This window comes from Poecilia reticulata, chromosome 6 (genome assembly GCF_904066995.2).
Source record: "Poecilia reticulata chromosome 6, P_reticulata-male-v2, whole genome shotgun sequence".
Classification (NCBI taxonomy): domain Eukaryota; kingdom Metazoa; phylum Chordata; class Actinopteri; order Cyprinodontiformes; family Poeciliidae; genus Poecilia; species Poecilia reticulata.
In genome coordinates, this window is record NC_088835.1 from 32,497,723 (window position 1) to 32,522,827 (window position 25,105).

General features: G+C 49.5%; 5 protein-coding genes across 7 annotated transcripts in view; 1 reads left to right on the forward strand and 4 right to left on the reverse strand.

Annotated features, from left to right (window-relative positions):
* The window catches only part of nup93 (nucleoporin 93), a 16,095-nt gene extending 10,652 nt beyond the window's left edge, over nucleotides 1–5,443 (reverse strand). For both annotated transcript variants that reach the window (XM_081608461.1, XM_081608462.1), the window contains exons 1-5: nucleotides 5,289–5,443; nucleotides 4,100–4,299; nucleotides 3,816–3,933; nucleotides 2,600–2,662; nucleotides 1,550–1,678 (exon numbers count right to left, since the gene is read on the reverse strand). In XM_081608461.1, the coding sequence (XP_081464587.1) occupies nucleotides 1,550–1,678; nucleotides 2,600–2,662; nucleotides 3,816–3,933; nucleotides 4,100–4,278 (489 nt within the window). In that variant the 5' untranslated portion in view covers nucleotides 4,279–4,299; nucleotides 5,289–5,443. The remainder of the gene's footprint in view (nucleotides 1–1,549; nucleotides 1,679–2,599; nucleotides 2,663–3,815; nucleotides 3,934–4,099; nucleotides 4,300–5,288) is intronic.
* Nucleotides 5,444–7,923: 2,480 nt separating this feature from the next.
* Nucleotides 7,924–8,916, reverse strand: steep1 (STING1 ER exit protein 1). The gene has a single exon (XM_008412688.3). It carries the CDS (start codon nucleotides 8,818–8,820, stop codon nucleotides 8,143–8,145), a length of 678 nt encoding a protein of 225 aa, XP_008410910.1. The 5' UTR covers nucleotides 8,821–8,916; the 3' UTR covers nucleotides 7,924–8,142.
* A 1,543-nt stretch (nucleotides 8,917–10,459) lies between these two features.
* On the reverse strand, nucleotides 10,460–11,267 carry mt2 (metallothionein 2). Its single transcript, XM_008412689.2, has 3 exons — nucleotides 11,130–11,267; nucleotides 10,951–11,016; nucleotides 10,460–10,653 (listed from the first exon to the last, which is right to left on the reverse strand). The coding sequence occupies exons 1-3, from the start codon at nucleotides 11,152–11,154 to the stop codon at nucleotides 10,562–10,564; spliced, it is 183 nt and encodes a 60-aa protein (XP_008410911.1). The 5' UTR covers nucleotides 11,155–11,267; the 3' UTR covers nucleotides 10,460–10,561.
* Nucleotides 11,268–13,383: 2,116 nt separating this feature from the next.
* anapc13 (anaphase promoting complex subunit 13) lies at nucleotides 13,384–15,855 on the reverse strand. Its single transcript, XM_008412690.3, has 2 exons — nucleotides 15,617–15,855; nucleotides 13,384–13,585 (listed from the first exon to the last, which is right to left on the reverse strand). Exons 1-2 carry the CDS (start codon nucleotides 15,713–15,715, stop codon nucleotides 13,460–13,462), a joined length of 225 nt encoding a protein of 74 aa, XP_008410912.1. The 5' UTR covers nucleotides 15,716–15,855; the 3' UTR covers nucleotides 13,384–13,459.
* Nucleotides 15,856–16,757: 902 nt separating this feature from the next.
* pierce2 (piercer of microtubule wall 2) lies at nucleotides 16,758–18,103 on the forward strand. 2 transcript variants are annotated; one of them, XM_017305200.2, is made up of 2 exons: nucleotides 16,758–16,870; nucleotides 17,632–18,103. In XM_017305200.2, the coding sequence occupies exon 2, from the start codon at nucleotides 17,643–17,645 to the stop codon at nucleotides 17,949–17,951; it is 309 nt and encodes a 102-aa protein (XP_017160689.1). In that variant the 5' UTR covers nucleotides 16,758–16,870; nucleotides 17,632–17,642; the 3' UTR covers nucleotides 17,952–18,103. The 2 variants fall into 2 exon arrangements, with proteins under 2 accessions (XP_017160689.1, XP_008410913.1); XM_008412691.2 differs by having other exon boundaries at nucleotides 16,790–16,877.
* The last annotated feature ends 7,002 nt before the right edge of the window (nucleotides 18,104–25,105 follow it).

Here is a 25,105-nt window from a genome sequence, read left to right on the forward strand (position 1 = left end):
GGGGAACCGACCCAGAGAACCGACCCGGGGAACCGACCCGGAGAACCGACCCAGAGAACCGACCCAGAGAACCGACCCGGGGAACCGACCCGGAGAACCGACCCGGAGAACCGACCCAGAGAACCGACCCAGAGAACCGACCCGGGGAACCGACCCAGAGAACCGACCCGGAGAACCGACCCGGAGAACCGACCCAGAGAACCGACCCGGGGAACCGACCCAGAGAACCGACCCGGGGAACCGACCCAGAGAACCGACCCGGGGAACCGACCCAGAGAACCGACCCGGGGAACCGACCCAGAGAACCGACCCAGAGAACCGACCCGGGGAACCGACCCGGGGAACCGACCCGGGGAACCGACCCGGAGAACCGACCCGGGAACGACCGAACCGACCCGGGGAACCGACCCGGGAACCGACCCGGGGAACCGACCCAGAGAACCGACCCGGGACCCGACCCGGAGAACCGACCCAGAGAACCGACCCGGGGAACCGACCCAGAGAACCGACCCGGGGAACCGACCCGGAGAACCGACCCGGAGAACCGACCCGGGGAACCGACCCGGAGAACCGACCCGGGGAACCGACCCGGGGAACCGACCCGGGGAACCGACCCAGAGAACCGACCCGGAGAACCGACCCGGAGAACCGACCCGGAGAACCGACCCGGGGAACCGACCCGGGGAACCGACCCGGGGAACCGACCCAGAGAACCGACCCGGGGAACCGACCCAGAGAACCGACCCGGGGAACCGACCCAGAGAACCGACCCGGGGAACCGACCCGGGGAACCGACCCGGGGAACCGACCCAGAGAACCGACCCGGGGAACCGACCCGGAGAACCGACCCGGGGAACCGACCCGGGGAACCGACCCAGAGAACCGACCCAGGGAACCGACCCAGAGAACCGACCCGGGGAACCGACCCAGAGAACCGACCCGGGGAACCGACCCGGAGAACCGACCCGGAGAACCGACCCGGGGAACCGACCCAGAGAACCGACCCGGAGAACCGACCCGGGGAACCGACCCGGGGAACCGACCCGGAGAACCGACCCGGAGAACCGACCCGGAGAACCGACCCGGGGAACCGACCCGGAGAACCGACCCGGAGGTCTAACCCTAGGCAGCCCTCTGGAGCTCCGCCTCGCTCCAGTGAACTGCCTGCATGTCATTTGTGATCAGATTGTCTGACCTCCTGCTGTCCTCCATCAGATCAGGGGACAGAAATGCTCCGTCTAATAACTGAATGTTCGGCTTCGTGTGGAAGGACGGAACCAGCCGGGAGGACAGAACATGAGCTGCATGCAGGAGGAGCGACGGCCAAAGACAACATCGTCAATCAAACAGTGATGATCAATTCTAGAAGTAATCATCGACTTCTGGAGGGAGTCGAGGGAAAACATGCGATAATTTGGGGGAAGTTATGATGACGCAGTGATTTCTGAGTTCAGGTAACAGTCGTCCACCCAGATTCTGATGGACTGCGATGATGGTGATAAACATGCGGCGCTCAGTAAACTGCAGCTGCAGCGTCTGCTTGCCGTACCTCCACATCCTGGCTGAAGTCCAGCGCGTCTTCTCCGGCCCCCAGCAGCGTGTGCAGCACCCTCTGCTTCACCTGCTCCCACTGGACCAGCATGGACTCCCGGTGGTACTCCTCAGCCAGCAGGAAGGTCTGGGGACAGACGGGGGGACAGACAGAGGGACAGACGTCACGTTATTATGGACACCTGGACAGGTTAGCCTTCACTACAGCTCCAGGGTTTGCCAGGAGGCCCGCAGCACTACTAGTGAATGTGGAAACGCTTCGCATCGTTCAGGCTTCAGCTTCTGCACCGGGACCAGCTGCTCTACTTTAACCGTCCACAGAGACACCGAGACGCAGAAACCATGGGGACAGGAGATAATCGAGTCTCCTGCTGAAGGAGACAGAAATCTGGAGCACATCGCCACCTCTCCTCTACCCTGCAGTCAGATTAAATACCGACTAATCACCTGCTACTTCCTGTTAGCGCCTTCCTGTTAGCGCCTTCCTGTTAGCGCCTTCCTGTTAGCGCCTTCCTGTTAGCGCCTTCCTGTTAGCGCCTTCCTGTTAGCGCCTTCAGCAGTGTGTCCTAACTGTCACTGAATCAGCAGGACTCAGCTCACAACAACAAGTGAGAAAGGAAAAACTAAATGCTCCGATTTATTTTCCATCCCTCCAAACCGTTGAGGGTTTTGCAGGTTTGGCTCATCACCCACTTTGCATTTACTATAGTTCTATAGAACTATTTTTGTTCATTCTGAGACATAAAAACAACATTTAAGGCACTTTTACTGAAAAGTATATAGCCAAGTTTAATAAATTCATTAAAAGCAATAAAAATCAGCTGAATATTGAATATTTTGTGCTGTAGCCGACATTTTCTACTGGGAGATTTTAATTTGTTAAAATTCCTCATTAAAAGTAAAAGTTTCCACAATTGGCCGCAATTTAGAAACCTTTGACCTTCAGTTCACCTTCGTTAAGCAGCTACAATGAGTTCAAAGGTCAGAACCTTTGAACTCGGCCAGAACCTCTGGCCTGGTTCTGGCCCGGTTCTGGCGGTGTACTGACCCTGCGGCGGGACTCCTCGATGGCGGCCAGCAGAGCGTTGTCCCTCTCGTTCTTCAGGAAGCCCTGAGGATAAAAACAGGAAGTGGAGGAAACTTCTAGAATAGAGCTAGAACAGTAACACAGAGATACAGCAAATAGATCTGAAGCCAACAGAATGAATAATAGAACCAAAGGAAATAGAGCGACATCTTTTCTACATGAACGCAGCAGCCGACCAGATCAGGGCGGTCCAAACCCGTCAGAACCCGACCGGTACCCACAACAGACCCAGTAATGCTTCCCAACCCAAAGGCTGAGGCTGATTTATAAAAATAACAATAACAGTAAGAAATAAACATCATGTTTCATTGAACCAGAGTTACAAAATTGGGCCGGGCCTCAGAACCAGAACCGGCTGGACTCTAACAGGAAGTCATCATCAGAGACGAAGAAACTACAGAAAAACTAGCGAGCTGATCCAGACCAACACCCCCGACCAGAACCAGAACCGGAGCCCCCTCCTCCCAGCAGAGAGGAAACTCTTCATCGGTGTGAGGAAGACTCACGCACGCCGAGGCGTCCAGGCGGTCCGAAGAGACGGGAAGAGACGGAGGACGGCAGCAGGAGGCTTTATGGTGAACGGACCGAACCACGTCAGAGTTCAGACGGGGGTTCAGAAGGAACCATTCACTCTGTCACATATTACAGTAACGGGTTTTCAGCTGACGTTCCGTCTCGAAATGGGGCTAATCATGCTGGTCATGTTTATTTAATGAGGGGGTTGAGGTGGTGGGGGCAGTAATGGGGGGGGCAGTGATGGGGGGCAGGGGGGGCAGATACAGCAGAGAGATCTCAGACTACAGTTAGAAAAGCTCAGCAAGAAGAACCAACAGAATCTGCAGCCGAAGCCCAGAGCTCCTCCTGTCAGCTGTGGAAGATCAGCTGACCAGAGGAAGACAGAGACATCAGGCTGCAGAGAGGAAGGGTCAAAGGTCAACCTTTACTGGCCAAACCCACCATCCATCTGATTATTAAAATGGAAAATGCTTGAAAACATGAAAACATGTCTCTCTGTTTCATGCTGGCAGTCCGGTTGACATTTAAAGAGGTGTTACTGCGCCCCCTATGGGCAGCTAGAGTAGGCCTGGGGTTCTGAAATTAGTAGGTTGGACCCGCCAGCCCTCTGGACCCGCCCGGGCCCGGCGCTCTGGACCCGCCCGGCGCTCTGGTACTCTACCTGAATGTCGGTGTCTTTCACCGGCTCCAGCGGCTCAAAGGTGGTGGCAGCACTGAGGCTCTCCAGTCTCTGCGAGATGTGGAAGATGTCCAGGCCTCTGGACCCAAGCAGGATGGAGCTGAAGACACACACACACACACACACACACACACACACACACACACTGTGAGGCGCAGAGGCTGCTGACGGCCACTAGAGGGCAGACCAGCCCACCACAGCATTCCAGTACCACCAACAGCCAAATGGGTCTGACCAGGTCTGACCAGGAGCGATGAATTACTTACGCTTTAACGTCAGCTGCATCCTGGGAGGTCCGGGTCAGGGTTCTGGTCCGGAGCCGCTCTCCAGCCTGCTGGATCTCCTGGAGGTTCCTCTCAACGTGCGGCAGCTCGGACACAGCCTCGGTTTCTGCAGCCAGCTGCTCGGCCTGCTGCAGCAGCTCCCCAAAGCCTTCTGCGTCCATGGCTTCTCAGAGGGGGAAGACCTTCAGAACCACAAACACGGGTTGGATTTATGGAGGATAAACGCCGACGTGGTTCAGGCCGGGAAATGAAACGCTTCAGCATCCTTTCAGTCCTGACAGAAGCACAGATCATGTTCATTTCTGGATTCTCTCCTTTGGCAGCCACATGTCTGACGATGGACGTTTCATCTCTGAATATTCATGAAACCACAACGCTTCAGTTCATCTCAGCTCAGAATACATTTCATTATTTCTCTTTGCTAAATGTCAAAATAATATAGAGAGGTAAAGGTTTTAAGATATATCAATTTCACTATAATGTTTGCTTAGAAAAGAAAAGCCGTGTATTTTCTGTTTTTATTGATAAAACATATAATGTCCCATTTATCAAGGAGCTTCAGCGTTTAATATCTTACAGAAGGGGTTCAACTGAAAAAACTAAACATGATGAATGGATTTTTGTTCATTTGCTTTGTTCTTCATCTCTCTAGATTTTATTCATATTTATATACTTCATAATTCAACAATATGTTTTTTCTTCCACATCTCTCATTGTTTTTCCTCCTAGTTAAATATGTCATGTCTGACCAACACGCTCATTATTCTCTTTCGCTCACTAACAGACTTAATACCAATTTTTGAATAGATTCTTTCTTCGTTTCATCTTTTTTTGCCATATTTTCAAAAACATTAAGTATTTATTATGCAGATTGTTAAATGAATGAACTCTGAGATGTAAACATGAAAGCTGCGCATCTGCTTGTGCGCACATGGTTCTGATAGCTTTTGGCGTTAAAAATAAAAACGAAGAAGTCAGTTAAAAACACAATTCACAAAAGAAAACATAGAAATATAAAATTGAGACTTTATTTGCTTACTTTAGTCATTAGATAATCACGTGGTTGAAGTATTAAGAGCTAGCCGTGTTAGCATGCTAACAGTCAGCTAGCAGGCTAACGGTTTTAATAACTGTTTTTCTGGTCGCTGCTGAAGATGAAGCAGCTTCTTACCTGGAGAGATAAACTCAGGCAGCAAATGTCTCCTCCGGGCTTCACCGGCAGCCGAAGATCCTCAGTTACAAAATAGTTTACTCACAAGAAACTGGAATCCAACTTCCGCCCGGTATTTCTGAAGCTTGATTGTGATTGGTCGAGAGCGACTCCCTACCGGAAGAACTTTTTCTTCTTCTTGGTTTTACTGGCGGTTCGCAACAAACTTTTAGTATCATTACCGCCACTTACTGGTATTTGGAGTTGGGTTTGTGATGGTCTATCTATTTATATATAGAAAAGAAATAAACCAGAGAAAACAATAAAATAAATAAATAAATGTATCCAACCTATACATATAAATATCAGTTTTTATAAGGTGGTGGAAAACGACCGAGCTAAGATCCTGTGGGACTTCCAGATCCAGACAGACAGACAGGATGGTGATGGAGAACCAACCGGACATTGTGGTGGTGGATAAACAACAGAGGAAAGTCGTTGTGGTGGATGTAGCAACACCAAGTGATACAACATCAGGAGAAACTGGAGAAATACCAGGACCTCAGGGAGGAACTGGAAAAGACCTGGAAGGTGAAGACCACAGTGGTGCCTGTGGTCATCGGGGCCCTCGGGGCAGACAGTCACCCCCAAACTGGAGCAGTGGCTCAAACAGGAACAGCAGACATCTCAGAGACAGAGAGAGAGACAGAGAGAGAGAGAGGGAGAGCGAGAGAGGGAGAGAGAGACAGAGAGAGAGAGAGAGACAGAGAGAGAGACAGAGAGAGGGAGAGCGAGAGAGGGAGAGAGACAGAGAGAGAGCGAGAGACAGAGAGACAGAGAGAGAGACAGAGAGACAGAGAGAGAGACCGAGAGAGAGACAGAGAGAGAGAGAGACAGAGAGAGAGACAGAGAGAGAGACAGAGAGAGAGACAGAGAGAGAGACTTGCAAATATACATACTTATACATAACTTTGTATTCTGCCATCTATATCATACAGATTCACAAACACCTACTATAATTAAATTCTATGAAATAATTTAGATTTCTTTAAAAATTGAATAACTATTTATATATATTTACTTCCCAAATTCTTCCTCAAAATATCTGATAAATTAATATTTTCCTTAATACTTTCAAACTTTCTCCTCATGTACCTTCTCTCTTTTCATATTTATGACATTCTAATAAAATATGTTCTATTGTTTCATATTTTCCAGTTATCACATTTGCCAGTTTTATGCTTTTGAATTTTAAAGTGTCGTTAAGTCAATACTTTCAGAACATCTTCTGTAATAATCTCTTCTAAAAGGTCCAATTTAACACGACCACGTGATAAAGGGCGACGCTTCAAAACAAAAAGCAAACGATGTAAAAGGAGTAGAAACTATTACAAGAGAACTTTAACATTTTAAAGTAAATCATCAATAAACTGGAATCATTTTTGACATTTTGTATTGCAACAATTTAGAGCTTCCTTAAATACAATTATTTCATTTATAACATGTTGAAAATGTTTTTTTTATTGTACTTATGAATCAAAAAACATCAAAAAGATCATTTCTTTATTGCTGTAGTCACTGAAAAGGAAAACTTAAAACACAACTTTAAAACAATTTTTTAAAAGAAAATAATTGGTTCTGATTTTCTTCAAATATAATTTATAAACATGATTTACAAGTAATGACATCAGTGTTTCCTATGAATTTATTTCTACATTTTCTGTCCGTAAAGTTGATAATCAGATGGTTCATTTGGTGAAACAGCTGAAAATGTTAGGAAATGCTTTTAACTCGTTTATGTTAATAAAAAGTCACCATTTTCCATCAGACTACATACTGTTTATTCTCCAACCATTTTATTAGAGCGTTGTTGTTTTGTACGCTGTCAGATATGAAGGTGAACATTTTCTACTTTCTTTTCAAGACTTTTATCAACTTTGGTCTTTTCTGTTGGTTCTGTCCGTTTTTCTCCAGCAGACGGTCAGAACAATCCTGGAGGAAAACCTGCAGGCAGCTGAGGCCGGGGTCAAAGTTCAGCTTCCAGTGGGAGAACCAGCCTGAACAAGCTGAGATATAATAGCATCACAGCACGGGTTGGAACAGCCTAGTCAAAGTCCAGCCCAAAATCTAACAGATTGACGTTCTTCATCCAGTTCGCCTGAGCTGCAGCCGTTTCTGGAAGGTTCTGACCCGATGAGGCTCTGCAGAGCGGACTCTTCATCTTTCAGCCCAATAGACGGGTCTGGTTCTGGAACACTGCACACCTGGTTAGCGTCCCGTGACGGCTCCAGGTGTGACCTTCCAGTGCCCTCTTCTTTATTTCTAAGGTCAAAGGTCAGATGGCTATTCCTGCATTATCCTCCTCTGGGCCAGTTTTCACTCATTTTTCTCCTGATGGTCTCCAGTTGGTCCAAACCTGAGGAAAGCCGGCAGAACTTCCTGTTGAGCGTTACGACCTTTGACCTCGTCTCGTTTCTCTAGTCTGACTTTTGATGCTAAATAAACAGCATCAGTTCTGAAACCGACAGAATGGATTCTACCCTCTGCCTACTCGAGGGCCGCTTTATTAGGCACAGCTTTGTTTACGTCCCATAGAGGTTCTGCTGGACTCACATCCCCGACCAGAACCACCACCTGCTTCAGGAAAAACAGCAAGTTTTTAAAATTAACTTTATTGTAGAAAACAAAACCAAGTGAAACAACAATTAGTCGGAAATTCAAAACGATCCCATTTCCCTCTCGCATTAAACGCATCGCAGAGGGTTTCAGAGGGTGAGGCTGTTCTGCAAGCCCCAAGAGTCCATCATCATCATCACCATCATCACCTTCACCACCTCCAGGCTTGGTTGACCCACAGTGAAACCTCCCCTTCATGCTACTTGAACTGGTTGTCGATGAGCGTGCCCTTCATCTTGGCCTTCTTGGCCTCCAGCTCGGCCAGCTCCTGCAGCCTCCTCTTGCTCATGCCCTTCCTCTCCAGCTGCTTCTCGATCACCTTGGCGTTCTGGGCGTAGGAGTCGGCCACCTCCCGGGCCTCGATCTCCTCCTCCTCCTCGTCGATGGTGGACACGGTGACGGAGCTGAACTTGCCCATGTCTTTGGTCCGCTTGGTCATCATCACCCGGACTTTCTTGGGGGCCTCCGGCGGCTTCTGGCTGTACACGCTGGTGTTGCCGAAGCCCTGGCCGAACTTCACCACGGCTCCGTCCACGATGAAGGTGGCCGGGCTGTTCTTGTCTTGATGCTGGTAGAACAGCAGCAGCCCGCACTTCCCGCACTTTTTGCGGCGCTGCCGCTCGATGCCCTCCGCCCTCTTGATGAAGGCCTGCTCCTCTTCCTCCACGTTGCAGAACTTGTGTGCGTGTTTGGCGACGTCGATGACCCTGGCCCGGTCCCGGGGCCGCATGGGCAGCTTCTCCAGCTGGCAGTCCAGAACCAGAACCATCTGGCCGCAGAGGCAGTAGTAAACGTGGAGCGGCTTCTCGCCGTCGTCGTACTCCTCCCGGTCCCGGGTGTCGGAGCACACCACGCTCCTGGAGACCACCTTAGGCATCTTCTCAGGCCGCCAGGACCCCAGCAAAGCAGCGGCGTTATGGAGGAAAACACTCTCTGCTTCCGGTGGTCGTCACTTCCGCCGCTCCTGACGGAAACCAGCTTCCTGACTTTAGTTCCGCATAGTTCCCTTCCTCTTATTTAGAAAATGGTTTACAAATAAAACAAGGCAGCAATATTAATACAAAGTAGCATTTGGGTTTTACAGTTTGAGATGCATACAACACGTTTCTATCCAAACAAAGTTGTTAATCAAAGTTTAAGTGAAGTTGTTGAGCAGATTTACTTTTATCCAAATATTGAGATTTACAAAAACATTTTAGGATTTTTTCCCCCAGTTATATACATTTGGAGGAACTTTTTTAAAAATATGAATTTTTTTTTTAAACTTCCCCAGTAAAACTACATTATTAATTAAAATTTTGGAGGATTGAAATTCAACGCCGGATGTATTTACTGTCGGACTCCTTTGGCAGCTGGATTCCCTGAGCCTGGAGCAAACCCACATGTTGCTCCAAGTCTTCAGTGACACTGGAAAAAAAAGATAATCTGATTCCTCTTCATGACAGAATGAGCATCCAGCAGGTTCATTTCTAAATTTAGTCTTTATAAAATGATTAGTGGGTTAGATGTGACAGAATACTTTAGAGGAAAAGTTCTGATTTTAGAAATTATATCTGATCCAAAACCTTTAAGAATATATTTTATGCAATTTAACCAGACCTGGTAATTTCTTCTGTAAAACTGAGAAGTTGTAATTATTTTGTATCTTTAAAGTCTATACCTTCCATGTGCAGCAGAGTCAGACCAGGGGACGTTTCACACGTCTTCTGGAACCAGAGATTCAAGATGTTGGAATGAGTTCATGTGATGGAACCAATCAGACCCAATCACTTCAACCAGCTTGTCCTTCATTCCAGTCCTGCATCAGAACCCGACAGAGCCGGTCCAAGGCAGAAGCAAATTAAGCCGCTGCTTTAGACTTCCAGGGCAGCAGGGGGCAGTGGTGCTCCACTGGAGCACATTAACTTTTGTGCCAAAAATACATGTGGTTCTGGCCAAATAGTAGTAATCCCATATTGCTAAACTGTATTGTTCATTTCAGTGATATTTCTGCTCTTGGTTCCATGAATCTGTACTTTTCCACTTTGAACAGTCATAGTGAGTCCTCTTGTTCATACACCAGCTGAACGTGACGATCCAAAACTCATGACACTCTGCATTTGGTTAATGCACTTCACCCCCGTCTACCACAGGACCTACTGGGAGTATTGGTTTCATGTTGAACTTCTTTGAAATGGCAGCATTCCCATTTTTGGTCAGTTATAATTTAGATATTTACGTTAGCCGACATGTGTCGAGTCCACAGTTCCCAGTTTGACCCTTTCAGAACAGTTACCCAGGTTTCCAGTTGCTTTTCAGCCAGCTGACCGGCAGCGTTTCCTCCCCCTCCGTCACATGAATCAGGCCGAACATGTTGGAGCAGCGAGCGGATCATTAGGACTGGACCATTCCTCCCCAGGCCAAGCAGGTCAGACTGGGCTCTGGGTTACTGGTTCCGTTCCAGGTTATGGACCTCAGACCAGGAGCACCTTGCAATATTTTCAGCTCAGCATGAAGAAACCAACCAGAGAAAAAGCCACGATACTGACATTTTTATTTCAAGACGAGTACAAAACATTTTCCATGACATGGAAACAAGGAAAGGCTTTTCTCCTCAGCAGCAGGTGGGGGAGGGGAGATCACTGACAGCAGCTCTTGTCGCAGGTCTTCCCTTTGCACACGCAGCCAGAGGCGCATTTACTGCAGCCTGATGGGCAGCAAGAGCAGCAACCTGCAAGCAAAGAGCAGCAAAGATCAGGACGCTGAGCAGCAGAACCAGCAGCTGGACCCAGTTCCACCAGCTCCACCAGTTTCACCAGCTCCACCAGCTCCACCAGCTCCACCAGCTCCACCAGCTCCACCAGTTCCACCAGCTCCACCAGTTCCACCAGCTCCACCAGTTCCACCAGTTCCACCAGCTCCACCAGTTTCACCAGCTCCACCAGCTCCACCAGCTCCAGCATCCCTGAGGGAAACTGGAGCTTCCAGCTAGAAGCAGCTGGACAGAGGAAGATGAAGATGTTCTTACTTTTCTTGCAGGATTTGCAGGAGCAGTTCTCGCAGGTGCAGGAACCTCCGCAGTTACATTTTCCAGCTGAAGGAGAGAAAAACCAGATCAGCCTCCAAACTACAGAATCAGAATCAGAACCAGAACCAGAACCAGAACCAGGACCAGGACCAGGACCAGGACCAGGACCAAGTACTCACTCTTGGCGCAGTCGCAGGGATCCATGTCTGAGGCGGTGCGGGTCTGAAGACGTTGATCAGCTGATGTGGCTCCGGGTTGGAGGCGCTTCTTTTATAGCGCAGCGCAGCCGGGCGAGCCGGGCGCAAACACACGCTCTGCGCACGCGCAGAACGTGTGCACACGGCGGGGGACAGAGACTCATGTCCCTGATGAGAGGACAGCTTGGTCCCTGAATGTTACATAACAGCACCGAGTGTCCCGGTTCTGACCCGGACCAGAAGAACCGCGGACTTCTTCACATAAGGAGAGTGTTAATAATAATAATAATAATAATAATAATAATAATAATAATAATAATAATAATTTTTATTTTACTGTGAAAACAACAACAAAAACGTCTGGAGGCTTTTGGATCCGTTAACGTCCCAGCATGCATCGCTGTGAAGAGTTTCCTGTTGCTTTATTGTGAACATTAATAAAACTCTTCATTTGAATTGATTAATAACTTAATCAATCTTTTTGTCTTTTCCTCCAATTTAAACTTTTTATTTGTAATGAAAATATATTATTTTAATGAAGATGTTTAAAACCTCCATCATCCATCTCCCTGACCCCTGACCCCCAGCGGGGTCACCAGGTGCTGCTTCATATCTCCAGGGGTCAGCGGGCGAGAGGCGGGATCACCTGGACAGGTGGCCTGTCCATCGGAGGTTTTTAAATCTCACATAAAGTTCATATTTTATTGAAAACGAGGCTGATATGCGCGTCATCGTGTTCGCGTCTCTGCACACGGCGCGAACCAGCAGCTTCTGTCCCGGCTGCAAACAGCCAGTTCAGTGCTGCGTTTACGGACCGCGTGTTGTGGGAAACACAACCACCAGAGAGCGGCGAGCGCAAACGAGACGTGGGGATCCGCTCCACTGTTCCACACAATCATTCAGATCTGTGCACGTCTAATTATTCTGTCTAAATGTATTTTTTACAATAAATATATAGTTTGTTGTTTGTAAGCAAACAGTTTATACTTTAAAAATGTATCTTTCTACTTTCCCAATAGAAAAATATTTGAAATGAACAAATCTCGTTTTCTAGAAGATGTGACTGAGCATATTTGTATTGTTTCCATATGTTTATCTCATATTTCTTTAGTTTCAGTCCACATTCCATCCTTTCACAGGTGTCAGAGTTCCCACGCCCCGTCATGCCCCTGAACGCACCAGCGCCTGGTTTTGCACCCGCCACTGGGCCGCCGGAGCCCTTACTGGTCCCAGTTCGGGTGATTCCAGGTCGTGTTTGTTCGCCAGAACAAGCTGAGTCATTGAACAGTGACTCAGCGAAATGACAAACCTGAAAAAGCACAAAAAACAGGAAGTTCTGGAAAGTTCTGGACTGTAGTAAACTGGACCCATCCGGATAGTTTCATGCTGGGATTTTGGTTTTATCTGAAACTGGAGGAAAGTCAGATTCTTCCACTGTTGGTTTCAGTTCCTAAACCTTTTTCAGTCTGTAGTGTGGTTCTGGTGCACTTTACCAGAACCAGGACGGTTCTGGTAAAGTGCACCAGAACCGGCCCAGAAAAGACACTGAGTTCAAAAAGCAGGTTTCATTTCTGGACTCGATGCGTCAGCAGACATACTGTCGGTGTGACGTCAGGCCCACATCGGGATCACAGGCATGTGATGATGCAGACGTCCAGGACAGAGTTGACCAGAACCTAGAAACGGGCCAACATTTCCTCGCATGTCGGTCGTTTCGACTTGGGCTGTAAGAAAACGTGGCTGTTCAGCCAAAGTCTGCAACGTGTGGCGCCTTTTTCCACATTGAATAAAATGCTACTCTTGAGCCTCAGTCACTCAGTTCTGGTTCTTGTGGACCTGCTGTGGTTCTGCTGGGTCGGCCTCAGGTTCTGGTCCGGGTCATGGTTCTGCTGAGGTTCTTTGAAGTCCAGAATTAAAACATTTTATCATTGAGGGAACTTTGAATATTCAGTTGTCCTAAAATAAGGGACGCATCAGGAAACATTATTTATGAGGAATAATAAAGAAAATGTTTAATAAATGTTCCCAATTATTAATTATTCCACATTTTTCTGTAACTGCTGCTGCTTTTCGGTTCAGCAGAACCGAAAGATGGTGAGCCGACCTCTGACCTCTGAGCTGACCGGGTCAGAACCGGATCGGATCAGAATCAGTTTGTTTTTCTGCCTGAATGACGTCACAGTGACCCCACAGTGACCCCTGGTGGTTAGAACCAGGAAAGACATGAAGCAGCAGCTGACTATGCACAACATCTAGATTTATTAGTTGTTCCAAAGCAAGCGGATGAACCGGGTCCAGTTCTGGACGGCTCCTCAGCTTCCAGAACTCGGCGTGTTTTCATGCAGGCTCTGCAGGGCCAGGTCGGTCCACTTCATCTCCTGCTCTTTCACCGACTCTGTGGATCCGCCGTTGTCCTGCTCGGCCTCCGGCAGCTCGCTCTGCGGCACAAACCCCCATCAGAACGAGTAAAACCATCAGATATTATAACTCTGGAGAAACAAAATATCCTGATAGATGAGAGTGTAGCTTTCTGGGTCAGAACCGGGTCAGAATCGGGTCAGAACCGGGTCAGAATCGGGTCAGAACCGGGTCAGAATCGGGTCAGAACCGGGTCAGAATCGGGTCAGAACCGGGTCAGAATCGCGTCGCCCCGAAAAGCTTTAGGGCGTCTAACTTTATCTCAGTGTCTTGGACATCTAACTGATAGAAACTGGTTTTAATGTTTGCAGATTAACAACATTTGCAGAACCAGAGACTAAATTTCCAGCTGAAACCACAAGTTTACATACAGCCAATAAAAACATGGCCACCTTTTCTCACCTGGCCTGACGTCAGACTTCAGGTGAGAATCACTGACATCGTTTCCATCAACAACTGGACTCAGGAGTCAAGTACTGCAGCATATTTACTCCAGTAAAATTACAAAGTATTCATCCAAGAAATGACTCAAGTGAGCAGAAACGTATTTGGTGAAAAGTATTAAAGTACTGAGTGATTGATCAAATTATCAATCAGTTAATATTTAAAAATTACATAATCAGAAGTATAAAGTTAACAGGAAATTTTAAAAACAAAATTACAATAATTCATAGAAATAACAACAAAATCAAGCAAAAGAAGAGTTTCCCAATCAGTTTCTTTGAATAAACTGATGAAGCTGCAGTGATTCTGCGTTGGGTGAATTTCTGGTTAAAACATGTTGGAGCTGCAACTCTTCAAAACTGCACACTATCAGGAAAACCTGATATTAATATTAAATATTGTGATAACCCTGGACTCACCCAGACTTTCCCTCCACTAATCATTCTTTTCTATCATCTTTCATTTTTACTCATTTTCATTCTGTTGGATGAGAAAAATCCAGTAACTGTCAATAAATTGGTGATCAATAAAGTACTTCTAAATGTGATCAGGATGACCAGATGACCCCTGACCTCTCTGACCTGGACAGACCTCTGCCCCCTGTGTCCGGAGCGCGAACTGCAGCCAGAGGATCCGTTCATTTCTGATCCATTTCTCCATAAAACATCAAAATCATGCCAAGGTTGTAACTTTCAGTTTAATCGGCAGCTAACAAAATGATCAAATTAATAAACGAGGTTTTCTCACATCGTTTTGTTTTTGAATCACCAGAATCGCTCCGTTTCCAACTCCAGTCAAATGAAGTCAGTCACCAGCACGTTGTGTGTATTTATGATTTTTCGTTGCTGATATCAGAAGCTGCTGATAGCAGGACGTAAAGATTAACTTCCTGAAAAGATGAGGCTGTAAAATATGATAGATTAGTGGATAAAAGACATTTCTAGGTGTTAATCTTTGGATCATACCATCGACCATGAAAACATTTGTTCTCTATTTGCCAGAATTATGAGGGGGAACCAAATATTTCAGCTGCCTGAACGAACCTGTTCCTTGGAACGGATTATTTCAGGCAGCTGAAGTATTTGGTTCCCTCCTCAAATAGAACAAATGCTTTCAAATTCTCAATTATTGATCATATGATTGAGCCACCAAAGATTAACACCTAGAAATGTATTTTATCCAGCAATCTGTCACATTTTACATTACATTTTCCAGAAAACCAGTTTGTGGCAGCTTTAAAAACACAACGTGTTGGAAACCTGTGTTTGGTGACTTATTTAAAACAGTCAGGTTTAAGTGAAAAAGCGGTGCAAAAACACCTCCACGCAAGACCTAGTTTATTTATTTTATAATTTTGTTTGCCAATTAAACTGAAAGTTACAACCTTGACATGATTTTAATGTTTTACCGAGAGTCGATCAGAAGAAATGAACGGATCCTCTGGCTGCAGTTCGCGCTCCGGACACAGGGAGGCACAATTTCACACAAGACTGTTCTCTGAAACGCGTTATTCACCAGGTGGTCATAATGTTCTGCTAATCCATTAGTAATAATAACAGTGCGTCGCCCTGGGTTCGGTAGTTTGGACCGGAACCAGCCGCCCGTACCAGAGGGATGGAAACGTCCTCGTAGGGCAGCCGGTCCTCCCTCCACGCGTCGTCGGTCAGGTCCAGGACTCTGCCGTCCCGCTGGATCTCACTGTCCATCCCGGGTCCAGAACCGGGTCCAGAACCGGGTCCAGAACCGGCTCCGATACGGTCCCACTAAGAGCCCACAGAGCAGCGGGGCTTCACTGCTGTAGCCTGTAGCTTCTCCGTCTGGTGTAATGGCGGCGGTCAGCCGGCTGATTGACGCTCTACCGCCCCTTCTGGCCTGGAGGGTAAATCTGGTCATGTTTTCATCAGTGATAAGAGAAAAATCCTCACAATTATCACAAATAAAGGCCTTCAAACGTCCTTCTGCGTGTTTCACTGAGTGATCAAGTTCCCAAAATAAATGAACTTTTCAATAATAGTCTAATTTGTTGAATGGGTCTTTAAAAATCTGAGTAGGTTTCAAACATTTCTGGTGGTTGTGTGTGTAGTATGTCATAAATGACTCCATCCATCCATTTTCTTTCACCCTTGTCCCTCAGTGGGGTCGGGAGGGTTGCTGGTGCCCATCTCCAGCCAACGTTTCGGGCGAGAGGCGGGGTCACCTGGACAGGTCACCAGTCTGTCGCAGGGCGTCATAAATGACTCTGTGGCCTTAAAACATCATATTTGTCCCAAATGTCAGCAACGACTGATCCTGTTATCAGTGAGAGGGTGAAATGTTGAACATTATTTGACCATATTACAACATTTTGGTTGGATTTGAAAAGACCAGAAAAAGTTGGAAAGAACAATGAATCATCAAAATTGCAAATATTGCTTATCTGTAACAATTCGACATTATAGTAAAGGGTTACGTCCACAAGGTAAAATGGAGTAAAGAATAATAAACCTTAAAGAGGCTGGCTTAAAAACCTGCATTGCCTCAGTTGAAAAACTTAGTTTAAATAATCAGAAACGTGTAAAAACAATAACTACTTTAACCTAAACGCCTTTGCTGTTTACTTTCCTGTGTCTTAAGGGTTATTATACATTTTATTATATTGTGCTTCCACATAATAATAATAATAATAATAATAATAATAATAATAATAATAATAATAATAATAATAATAATTTCTCTAACCCTTTAAACATACACGTTAAAAAAAAAGACTGGTCCGGATTGGCTGTCTTCTGTTTCCATGGAAACCAGACGCCTCGCTTTCTCAAGCGGCTGAAAGACGCAAACAAAGTCCAGACGACGCGGCTGTCCGACAGGAATCAGAGGTAACTGGTGAACTGGTTGGACTGGAGGCTTTTACTGGACTTATCATGGAAAATGTTCCCGTTTCGGCCGACAGGAAGTAGTTTACCAGCACTTCCTGCTCTGCTTTTGACAAGAAGGGAATAGAAAGTTTCTATCTAAAATCTGTAACCAAACTGGATTAACAAACTTCGTGCTGCTGCTGATTGAGGTTAAATGGCTGGAGATGTTCACAGCCTCGACCTTTACGGTCAGAAAGCCGAGCAGAGAGACGCTGGAGTCGGGGAGAGATGCTTTGAACTTCCTTCTCTCTCTACTCCGCATCCACGAAGCCTTTTCAACTCCCCTGGGATTTGGGGTCAAAGTTCAGGGATTACTTGAGATTTTCAGATGCTAATCAGTTGTAAAACTATACGTTGTTTCCGCGGTTCATAGCAACCATCTCAACCTTAAAACGGATTCAGCAGCAGGGCTGCACTTATTTGGCAGTTAAAGAAACTTTGTTTTCTTGAAGCTGAAACTTCAAATAACTTGACTTTTATCTGAGATGCAAAAGAAAAACACATTTTCTCCACCTTTAGTTATGTAGATGCCAGCAGTCAAACCTCCAGCTGTACAGGTCTGGATTGTTCAGTTAAGCTTTAAAAATGTTTCCTTCTGGATTATTTTTATTCTACCAAAGAAGCTAAAACGGTTTGAGTCAAAGGGTGAACATTAGAGCACAAGTTTAATGAAGATTAGAGACTGGAAGGGTTTTAAAGCAGAGTTTGTGAATGATTTCCAGGCTCAGCAGTGATGTCACTTCCTCAGGAAGCAGAACATGTGACGTCATGCAGCAATCCTGGAAACCCGGTTTTCTCCTGCATCATCAGCTCGAAGGTGAAGGAAGGGACCCTGGGGAAGATCCATCCCCAGAGCGTCCTGTACAGAACCACATCAGGCGACTACGGCCGGCTTCCTCCCAGCTTTGAGAGCGCCCCCTGCAGCTACCACCCCAAGACCCAGAGCTTCAGCCGCCAGATGCAGCTGGGAGGAATGTTTCATGGCTGCTCCATGAACACGGCACTCGATAAAACCCAGCTGTGTCTGCAAAACACCATCTGAGCATGCTCAGACGACCAGCCTTCGGCCACGGCGGCAGCTCCTCTTCCTCACTGATAATAACTTTAGATAGTAGCGACTGCTTTGTTGGTGTGACAACATTTGATATGTAATTACTGAGTTAGATATTATATCATTAAAGTGAATCCATCTTGGCTCTGACTCACTGGAGGATTTCATTCTGCAGATTAACACAAATTTCCCTGGAAAACAGAATTCCAGGTGGGAAAATCGGACATTTCAAATCAAAATCCAATATGGCTGCATGTTTATGAAACACCCTGAAAAATAAACAACAAAATCCAATAAGACTTGGAAGAAATGTGACTTTTCATCATGTTTGTTTCTGACGCCTTGAAGGATCCAGAAGGATCCTGAGGAAGAAGCTGCAACACAACCAAAGTTCTTCTTGTCAAAATGTTCAATGAATCTCAGGATCAGAGTTTTGGTGAAAATGTTCTCCTCTGTGTTTCATTTGATCTCCTGGCCCTCAGGACTCCATGTGGGTTTTACGGGTTTCCCTTAGAGCCGAGATCATGTGACTTCATGCTAGCGCTCCGTGTGACGCTCCACCTGCTCCACCTGCTCTGCTCCATCTGCTCCACCTGCTCTGCTCCACCTGCTCTGCTCCACCTGCTCTGCTCCACCTGCTCTGCTCCACCTGCTCTGCTCCACCTGCTCCATCTGCTCTATCTGCTCTGCTCCACCTGCTCTGCTCCATCTGCTCTGCTCCACCTGCTCTGCTCCACCTGCTCCATCTGCTCTGCTCCACCTGCTCTGCTCCACCTGCTCCACCTGCTCTGCTCCACCTGCTCTGCTCCACCTGCTCCATCTGCTCTGCTCCATCTGCTCTGCTCCACCTGCTCCATCTGCTCTGCTCCATCTGCTCTGCTCCATCTGCTCTGCTCCATCTGCTCCATCTGCTCCACCTGCTCTGCTCCACCTGCTCCACCTGCTCTGCTCCACCTGCTCTGCTCCACCTGCTCTGCTCTGCTCCACCTGCTCTGCTCCATCTGCTCCATCTGCTCCACCTGCTCTGCTCCATCTGCTCTGCTCCACCTGCTCCACCTGCTCTGCTCCACCTGCTCTGCTCCACCTGCTCCACCTGCTCTGCTCCACCTGCTCTGCTCCACCTGCTCCACCTGCTCTGCTCCACCTGCTCCACCTGCTCTGCTCCACCTGCTCCATCTGCTCTGCTCCACCTGCTCCACCTGCTCTGCTCCATCTGCTCTGCTCCATCTGCTCCACCTGCTCTGCTCCATCTGCTCTGCTCCACCTGCTCTGCTCCACCTGCTCTGCTCCACCTGCTCTGCTCCACCTGCTCTGCTCCATCTGCTCTGCTCCACCTGCTCCACCTGCTCTGCTCCACCTGCTCCACCTGCTCTGCTCCACCTGCTCTGCTCCACCTGCTCCACCTGCTCTGCTCCACCTGCTCCACCTGCTCTGCTCCACCTGCTCTGCTCCACCTGCTCTGCTCCATCTGCTCCACCTGCTCTGCTCCATCTGCTCTGCTCCACCTGCTCTGCTCCACCTGCTCCACCTGCTCTGCTCCACCTGCTCTGCTCCACCTGCTCTGCTCCACCTGCTCTGCTCCACCTGCTCCACCTGCTCTGCTCCACCTGCTCTGCTCCATCTGCTCTGCTCCACCTGCTCCACCTGCTCTGCTCCACCTGCTCTGCTCCATCTGCTCCACCTGCTCTGCTCCATCTGCTCTGCTCCATCTGCTCTGCTCCACCTGCTCCACCTGCTCTGCTCCATCTGCTCTGCTCCACCTGCTCCACCTGCTCTGCTCCACCTGCTCTGCTCCACCTGCTCCACCTGCTCTGCTCCACCTGCTCTGCTCCACCTGCTCTGCTCCACCTGCTCCACCTGCTCTGCTCCACCTGCTCCACCTGCTCTGCTCCACCTGCTCTGCTCCACCTGCTCCACCTGCTCTGCTCCACCTGCTCCACCTGCTCTGCTCCACCTGCTCCACCTGCTCTGCTCCATCTGCTCTGCTCCACCTGCTCCATCTGCTCTGCTCCATCTGCTCCATCTGCTCTGCTCCATCTGCTCCATCTGCTCTGCTCCACCTGCTCTGCTCCACCTGCTCCATCTGCTCTGCTCCACCTGCTCTGCTCCACCTGCTCTGCTCCACCTGCTCCATCTGCTCTGCTCCACCTGCTCCACCTGCTCTGCTCCATCTGCTCTGCTCCACCTGCTCCACCTGCTCTGCTCCACCTGCTCTGCTCCATCTGCTCTGCTCCACCTGCTCCACCTGCTCTGCTCCACCTGCTCTGCTCCACCTGCTCTGCTCCACCTGCTCCACCTGCTCTGCTCCACCTGCTCTGCTCCATCTGCTCTGCTCCACCTGCTCTGCTCCATCTGCTCTGCTCCACCTGCTCCACCTGCTCTGCTCCACCTGCTCTGCTCCATCTGCTCCACCTGCTCTGCTCCACCTGCTCTGCTCCATCTGCTCTGCTCCATCTGCTCCACCTGCTCTGCTCCACCTGCTCTGCTCCACCTGCTCCACCTGCTCTGCTCCACCTGCTCTGCTCCACCTGCTCCACCTGCTCTGCTCCACCTGCTCTGCTCCATCTGCTCTGCTCCACCTGCTCCACCTGCTCTGCTCCATCTGCTCTGCTCCATCTGCTCCACCTGCTCTGCTCCATCTGCTCTGCTCCATCTGCTCTGCTCCACCTGCTCCACCTGCTCTGCTCCATCTGCTCTGCTCCACCTGCTCCACCTGCTCTGCTCCACCTGCTCTGCTCCACCTGCTCCACCTGCTCTGCTCCACCTGCTCTGCTCCACCTGCTCTGCTCCACCTGCTCCACCTGCTCTGCTCCACCTGCTCCACCTGCTCTGCTCCACCTGCTCCACCTGCTCTGCTCCACCTGCTCCACCTGCTCTGCTCCACCTGCTCCACCTGCTCTGCTCCATCTGCTCTGCTCCACCTGCTCCATCTGCTCTGCTCCATCTGCTCCATCTGCTCTGCTCCATCTGCTCCATCTGCTCTGCTCCATCTGCTCCACCTGCTCCACCTGCTCTGCTCCACCTGCTCTGCTCCACCTGCTCTGCTCCACCTGCTCCACCTGCTCTGCTCCACCTGCTCCACCTGCTCTGCTCCATCTGCTCTGCTCCATCTGCTCCACCTGCTCTGCTCCACCTGCTCTGCTCCATCTGCTCTGCTCCACCTGCTCCACCTGCTCTGCTCCACCTGCTCTGCTCCACCTGCTCTGCTCCACCTGCTCCACCTGCTCTGCTCCACCTGCTCTGCTCCATCTGCTCTGCTCCACCTGCTCTGCTCCATCTGCTCTGCTCCACCTGCTCCACCTGCTCTGCTCCACCTGCTCTGCTCCACCTGCTCCACCTGCTCTGCTCCACCTGCTCTGCTCCATCTGCTCTGCTCCATCTGCTCCACCTGCTCTGCTCCATCTGCTCTGCTCCACCTGCTCCACCTGCTCTGCTCCACCTGCTCTGCTCCACCTGCTCCACCTGCTCTGCTCCACCTGCTCCACCTGCTCTGCTCCATCTGCTCTGCTCCACCTGCTCCACCTGCTCTGCTCCACCTGCTCCACCTGCTCTGCTCCACCTGCTCCACCTGCTCTGCTCCACCTGCTCTGCTCCACCTGCTCCACCTGCTCTGCTCCACCTGCTCTGCTCCACCTGCTCCACCTGCTCTGCTCCACCTGCTCCACCTGCTCTGCTCCATCTGCTCTGCTCCACCTGCTCCACCTGCTCTGCTCCACCTGCTCTGCTCCACCTGCTCCACCTGCTCTGCTCCACCTGCTCTGCTCCACCTGCTCCACCTGCTCTGCTCCACCTGCTCTGCTCCACCTGCTCTGCTCCACCTGCTCCACCTGCTCTGCTCCACCTGCTCCACCTGCTCTGCTCCATCTGCTCTGCTCCACCTGCTCTGCTCCACCTGCTCTGCTCCACCTGCTCCACCTGCTCTGCTCCACCTGCTCCACCTGCTCTGCTCCATCTGCTCTGCTCCACCTGCTCCACCTGCTCTGCTCCACCTGCTCTGCTCCATCTGCTCTGCTCCACCTGCTCCACCTGCTCTGCTCCACCTGCTCTGCTCCATCTGCTCCACCTGCTCTGCTCCACCTGCTCTGCTCCATCTGCTCTGCTCCACCTGCTCTGCTCCATCTGCTCTGCTCCATCTGCTCTGCTCCATCTGCTCTGCTCCACCTGCTCTGCTCCATCTGCTCCACCTGCTCTGCTCCACCTGCTCCACCTGCTCTGCTCCACCTGCTCTGCTCCACCTGCTCTGCTCCACCTGCTCCACCTGCTCTGCTCCATCTGCTCTGCTCCACCTGCTCTGCTCCACCTGCTCTGCTCCATCTGCTCTGCTCCACCTGCTCCACCTGCTCTGCTCCACCTGCTCTGCTCCACCTGCTCTGCTCCATCTGCTCTGCTCCACCTGCTCCATCTGCTCTGCTCCATCTGCTCCATCTGCTCTGCTCCATCTGCTCTGCTCCATCTGCTCCATCTGCTCTGCTCCACCTGCTCCACCTGCTCTGCTCCACCTGCTCTGCTCCACCTGCTCTGCTCCACCTGCTCTGCTCCATCTGCTCCATCTGCTCTGCTCCACCTGCTCCACCTGCTCTGCTCCACCTGCTCTGCTCCACCTGCTCTGCTCCATCTGCTCTGCTCCACCTGCTCCATCTGCTCTGCTCCATCTGCTCCATCTGCTCTGCTCCACCTGCTCCACCTGCTCTGCTCCATCTGCTCCATCTGCTCTGCTCCACCTGCTCCACCTGCTCTGCTCCACCTGCTCTGCTCCATCTGCTCTGCTCCATCTGCTCCACCTGCTCTGCTCCATCTGCTCTGCTCCATCTGCTCTGCTCCATCTGCTCTGCTCCACCTGCTCTGCTCCACCTGCTCTGCTCCATCTGCTCTGCTCCACCTGCTCCATCTGCTCTGCTCCATCTGCTCCATCTGCTCTGCTCCATCTGCTCCACCTGCTCCATCTGCTCTGCTCCACCTGCTCCATCTGCTCCACCTGCTCTGCTCCATCTGCTCTGCTCCACCTGCTCTGCTCCACCTGCTCTGCTCCATCTGCTCTGCTCCACCTGCTCCACCTGCTCTGCTCCATCTGCTCCATCTGCTCTGCTCCATCTGCTCCACCTGCTCTGCTCCCTCACACCAGAGCGACTTCTCCTGCAGGAAACTGCTCATGTCTCAGAAATGACCTTGGTCTTCATCTTGCTGCTCATCCAGTGATAACGTTACATCTGGGGCCGATGCCAGCATCTTCATGCTGTGCTGATCCGTTCTGGTGTTATGGAGAGAACACATCGTTCGGTCATCTGACCCGGCTTGGGCACTCTGGTTTCTTTCTTCGTGTCCTTGCAGTAAACGTACTCCGGGTTTCACCTGAACACTGGGCAGTTACAAAAGCTTTTTCTCTGACTGACAAGCACACTTTGCCAGGCCCCTTTTACATTTCTCCAGAAATCTTCTAGTTAAGTTATAATGTTGAGCCAGAAATGTTGGTACCCAGATTCCTCATGATAAAAGGCAGAGACTGCGACCCGGACCGAGGCCTGACGCAGCCGACCCGAACTCGACTCCCGTTCCTCTGCAGGATCTCCTGCCCCTCCTCCAACAGGCGACCCAGACACAGAGGGCATTTAGGGGCATTTAAATACAGGCCACTAGTGCCAAAAGATTAGAATTGAGCGAACAAAACAGATTTCTGGAATGACAGTTAATTGCCAGAAAGTGCCTAAAAATGTTCAAAAGCAGGACTTTGACTTATCAAGACAGGAAGTCATAATCCCAACTACAACTGCAGGTGTGGACGGATTCCCAGTGTGGCCTTCCTCCATCAGCGCAGCGTTACCAACTCTCCTGCATCTTCTACCAAAATGATGATGATGGTGATGATGATGATGACGTCACAGTTCAAGACGAGCAGCAGATGTTGAGAAATCAGGTTTATATGCAGAATTTTGGAAATGAGCCCAAATGAGCAGAAGAACGATATTTAAAGGGCAGCATTATGCGTTCTCCAGGCACAGACTGCTTTTTTATACATCAAGTACGACTTCAAAGAAATCTGACTTTCCCCTCATGGTCATTTCTGATGCCTTGAAATTGGCCCTCTGTCTCTTTAAGAAACTCCTACTCTTTCCGTCACTCCTTCAGCACGTCATTACAACAACGCTCCTCCATGATGCCACTTACAACAGTTATCAGGAGATCCACAGTTCCACCAGGTGTTTGCTAATGACTGCTGCCACTAGTCTGGAGGAGCTGACAAGGAGCGCTCAACTGGAGACGGCCGCTCCAAGGCAGAGCTTTGGGTAAAGAGGCGGAGCTTTGTGAGATCAAGCGTTTAGGCACCCAAGAATGGTTGCCATGGAGATTAAAGGACTTCTCAGACATGCTTGAAAGAATCAAGGCAACAATCCAGGTTTGTTTTTGATGACGGAATAACATTCTAACATGCTGGAAACATTTTTTAAAAGTCAATTTTACGTATCACTCCAACCCCTTTTAATATTTCATCATCAAAGCTGAAGTTTGTAACTTTTACACAAATAAATTTGTACATATTAGTTCAAACTGTCTCCATGTTGTGACAGTTTGAGACAGATAATCTGAACGGATCGATCTTCAGCCTGAGCAGATGCTGCTGTCTGAAGAAATGACCCGCTTTGTCCAAAAACAACCAATCAGAGCCTGGAGGCGGGGCTTAGTGCTGTCAATAATCCTCATGTACTCACTGCTCAATGTGAATGTTGGAGAAACAGCTTCATTACAGAGAAAATGTTATCTTGCCGTCATGAGTGGCTATGCTAACTAGCCTTAGCATTCATGGCAGGCTATGCTAGTGGAAGAGTGAAAATTGGAGTTATGAAAATGTAAAATGTTTTGGAAATGCTTTATTTTGAAAGGCTCCCCACCTGTCGGAGGGGCCAAAGGGGTCGGGTGCAGTGTGTAACGGCAGCCGAGGGAGGGGACCCTGGCGGTCTGATCCTCGGCTGCAGAAGCTCTTGGGACGTGGAACGTCACCTCTCTGGTGGGGAAGGAGCCGGAGCTAGTGTGCGAGGCTGAGAGGTTCCGGCTAGAAATAGTCGGTCTCACCTCGACGCATGGCTCTGGTTCTGGAACCAGTCTCCTTGAGAGGGGCTGGACGTACTTCCACTCTGGAGTTGCCCACGGTG

Excerpts from the sequence above, each read along its gene's own strand:
- steep1 (XM_008412688.3), bottom strand. The coding sequence starts at position 8,820 with ATGCCTAAGGTGGTCTCCAGGAGCGTGGTGTGCTCCGACACCCGGGAC.
- mt2 (XM_008412689.2), bottom strand. The coding sequence starts at position 11,154 with ATGGATCCCTGCGACTGCGCCAAGA. Across the intron at positions 11,017-11,129 it reads TCCCTGCGACTGCGCCAAGA|CTGGAAAATGTAACTGCGGA; the intron begins GTGAGTACTTGG and ends TCTCTCCTTCAG. Across the intron at positions 10,654-10,950 it reads CTGCAAATCCTGCAAGAAAA|GTTGCTGCTCTTGCTGCCCA; the intron begins GTAAGAACATCT and ends CTTTGCTTGCAG.
- anapc13 (XM_008412690.3), bottom strand. The coding sequence starts at position 15,715 with ATGGACAGTGAGATCCAGCGGGACGGCAGAGTCCTGGACCTGACCGAC. Across the intron at positions 13,586-15,616 it reads AGGACGTTTCCATCCCTCTG|AGCGAGCTGCCGGAGGCCGA; the intron begins GTACGGGCGGCT and ends TTTGTGCCGCAG.
- pierce2 (XM_017305200.2), top strand. The coding sequence starts at position 17,643 with ATGTCACTTCCTCAGGAAGCAGAACATGTGACGTCATGCAGCAATCCT.